The sequence below is a fragment of the Egretta garzetta genome, unplaced genomic scaffold, assembly GCF_000687185.1.
Source record: "Egretta garzetta isolate BGI_Z169 unplaced genomic scaffold, ASM68718v1 scaffold316, whole genome shotgun sequence".
Lineage (NCBI taxonomy): Eukaryota > Metazoa > Chordata > Aves > Pelecaniformes > Ardeidae > Egretta > Egretta garzetta.
The window spans coordinates 304,678-306,388 of NW_009259971.1; the positions used below are offsets into that span (position 1 = coordinate 304,678).

Here is a 1,711-nt window from a genome sequence, read left to right on the forward strand (position 1 = left end):
CTCCCCGGCAGGGAAAAAGAGGGAGGACGACGCGGAGTCTCGACGACTTCCAGCAGAGCCCCAGCGGAGCCGGGAGCCCTTCCCAGCTGGCTGCAGCTGATGCGGGTAAGAGCAGCGTCTGCGCCCCAAGGTCTGGGCCGGTGCGGGCTGCGGGGGGCAGCGGTATCGCTCGTAGCTCTGGGAGGGCACACACAGCGTGCCTAGCGCTGGGCTGCTTTGGTTGGAGAGTTTGCTGCGCACCAAACTCATCGCCTGCCTACGTCTGCCTTGGCTTCATAGGTAAGCTCAAGTTAAGGTCAAGCTTAGTTGATTGCTTTTGAACGTTAGGAAAACAAGAATAATCCTCAGGTGCTTCCCTTGGCAAAGACCATTTTGGACTCGGTGATCGTAAAGGTCTTTTCCAACCTAAATGACTCTATGACCCCTACCAAGACACGTGTAGCTTTTCATCTAAGGGATGCAGAAATAGCGGCAGCTTGGACATCAGTCTAGGGCAAAAGCAGCTTGGCTTTCTTTTGGGTGAGCACGTAGAGCACTTGGGGCAAGCCACAAAGGACAAGGAAAGGGCTTTTATCGACCCACGCTCGAAATCTGTCCACGTGCATGGACGTGAGCAAGGTCCTGCTGCCCCAGGCTTGGGCCTTGCTTGAGCTGGGTAAAGAGTGTGTGTGGGGGGGTTTCTCGCTCGACCTCTTTCCTTGGAAAGACACTGGGATCCCTTCTTGGAGGCTTCCCCCCCACTTTTGACCCTAACATCTCCCTTGCCAGCAGGGGAGTCTTCTGGAGATGACGATGTTGAAGTTGTTTGGAGTCGTCTTTTTCTGTGGCCTCCTCTCGCCCTCTCAAGAAGTCTTGTCCGGGCTGTCCTGCGCCGTCAGCCCAGGGGCGATGCAGAACGGTAACGAGACAGCTTGAGTTACGCTTGGCGTGAAGGCCACGTGGGGCCGTGCCCTGGAGTAAAACCTCCTCAGTGTCCACATCCTTATAGCTCCTCCAGGCTGCAGACTGGGCCGAGGGCTCCAGGGTCCGCGGGTCAGGGAAACCTCTCTGCTCCAGAGCGGGGACGCGTCTCAGCCCCGCGCAGCCCCGCAGGATTTCAGGGCTGGATCCACATTATTTCCTCCTCGTGTCTTTCTCATTTCCACATTGGAGCAGCTGATATTTGACAAACAACTGCCGGGCAGTTTAGTGGTCGAGTTAACATTTGCAATGCTCCAGCAAAAAAAAAAAAAAAAAAAAAAAAAAAAAAAAAAAAGGCTCGTTTCCAGTCGCTGCTGTTTAAAACAAACAACAAAGCCCTTTGCAAATGGGAAACGAGCTGTGAGCTGGAGCGGGGGGCCTGGGACGCTCCTGAAGGGCACCTTGGGGCACCTTGGCCACCACCACCCCCGCGCTTTTTGGCTGCGGGGAGACGGCTGGGGGGGGCCCCGGGGGGTTGGGGGCGGGAGGGCTGCGGGGTGTGCTGGGACAGACCTGACCGAGTGCGGGAGGTCGCTGCTGCCGGTCCTGACGCCCCGCTCTTTTCCAGTCCTCTCGGATGCCATACTGCAGAACGGCCTTCTCCAGCAGCACCTCCAGGGCCTCGTGCTCCCGAACATCATGGGTGAAGGGGGTCTGCTGAACTCTCCCACCAGCATCACTGGGTAAGTGGGGAGCCAGGGCGCCTCCAGCGATTCTGAAGCCACAGCTGGCCACCAGCTGGCCACCAGCG

General features: G+C 57.7%; 1 protein-coding gene across 1 annotated transcript in view; it reads left to right on the forward strand.

The window, feature by feature from the left end:
- The first annotated feature begins 786 nt into the window (after positions 1–786).
- LOC104127636 (BPI fold-containing family B member 4) overlaps positions 787–1,711 on the forward strand; it is an 18,019-nt gene continuing 17,094 nt past the window's right edge. Inside the window, exons 1-2 of the mRNA XM_035895834.1 lie at positions 787–898; positions 1,529–1,643. Of these exons, the coding sequence (XP_035751727.1) occupies positions 787–898; positions 1,529–1,643 (227 nt within the window). The remainder of the gene's footprint in view (positions 899–1,528; positions 1,644–1,711) is intronic.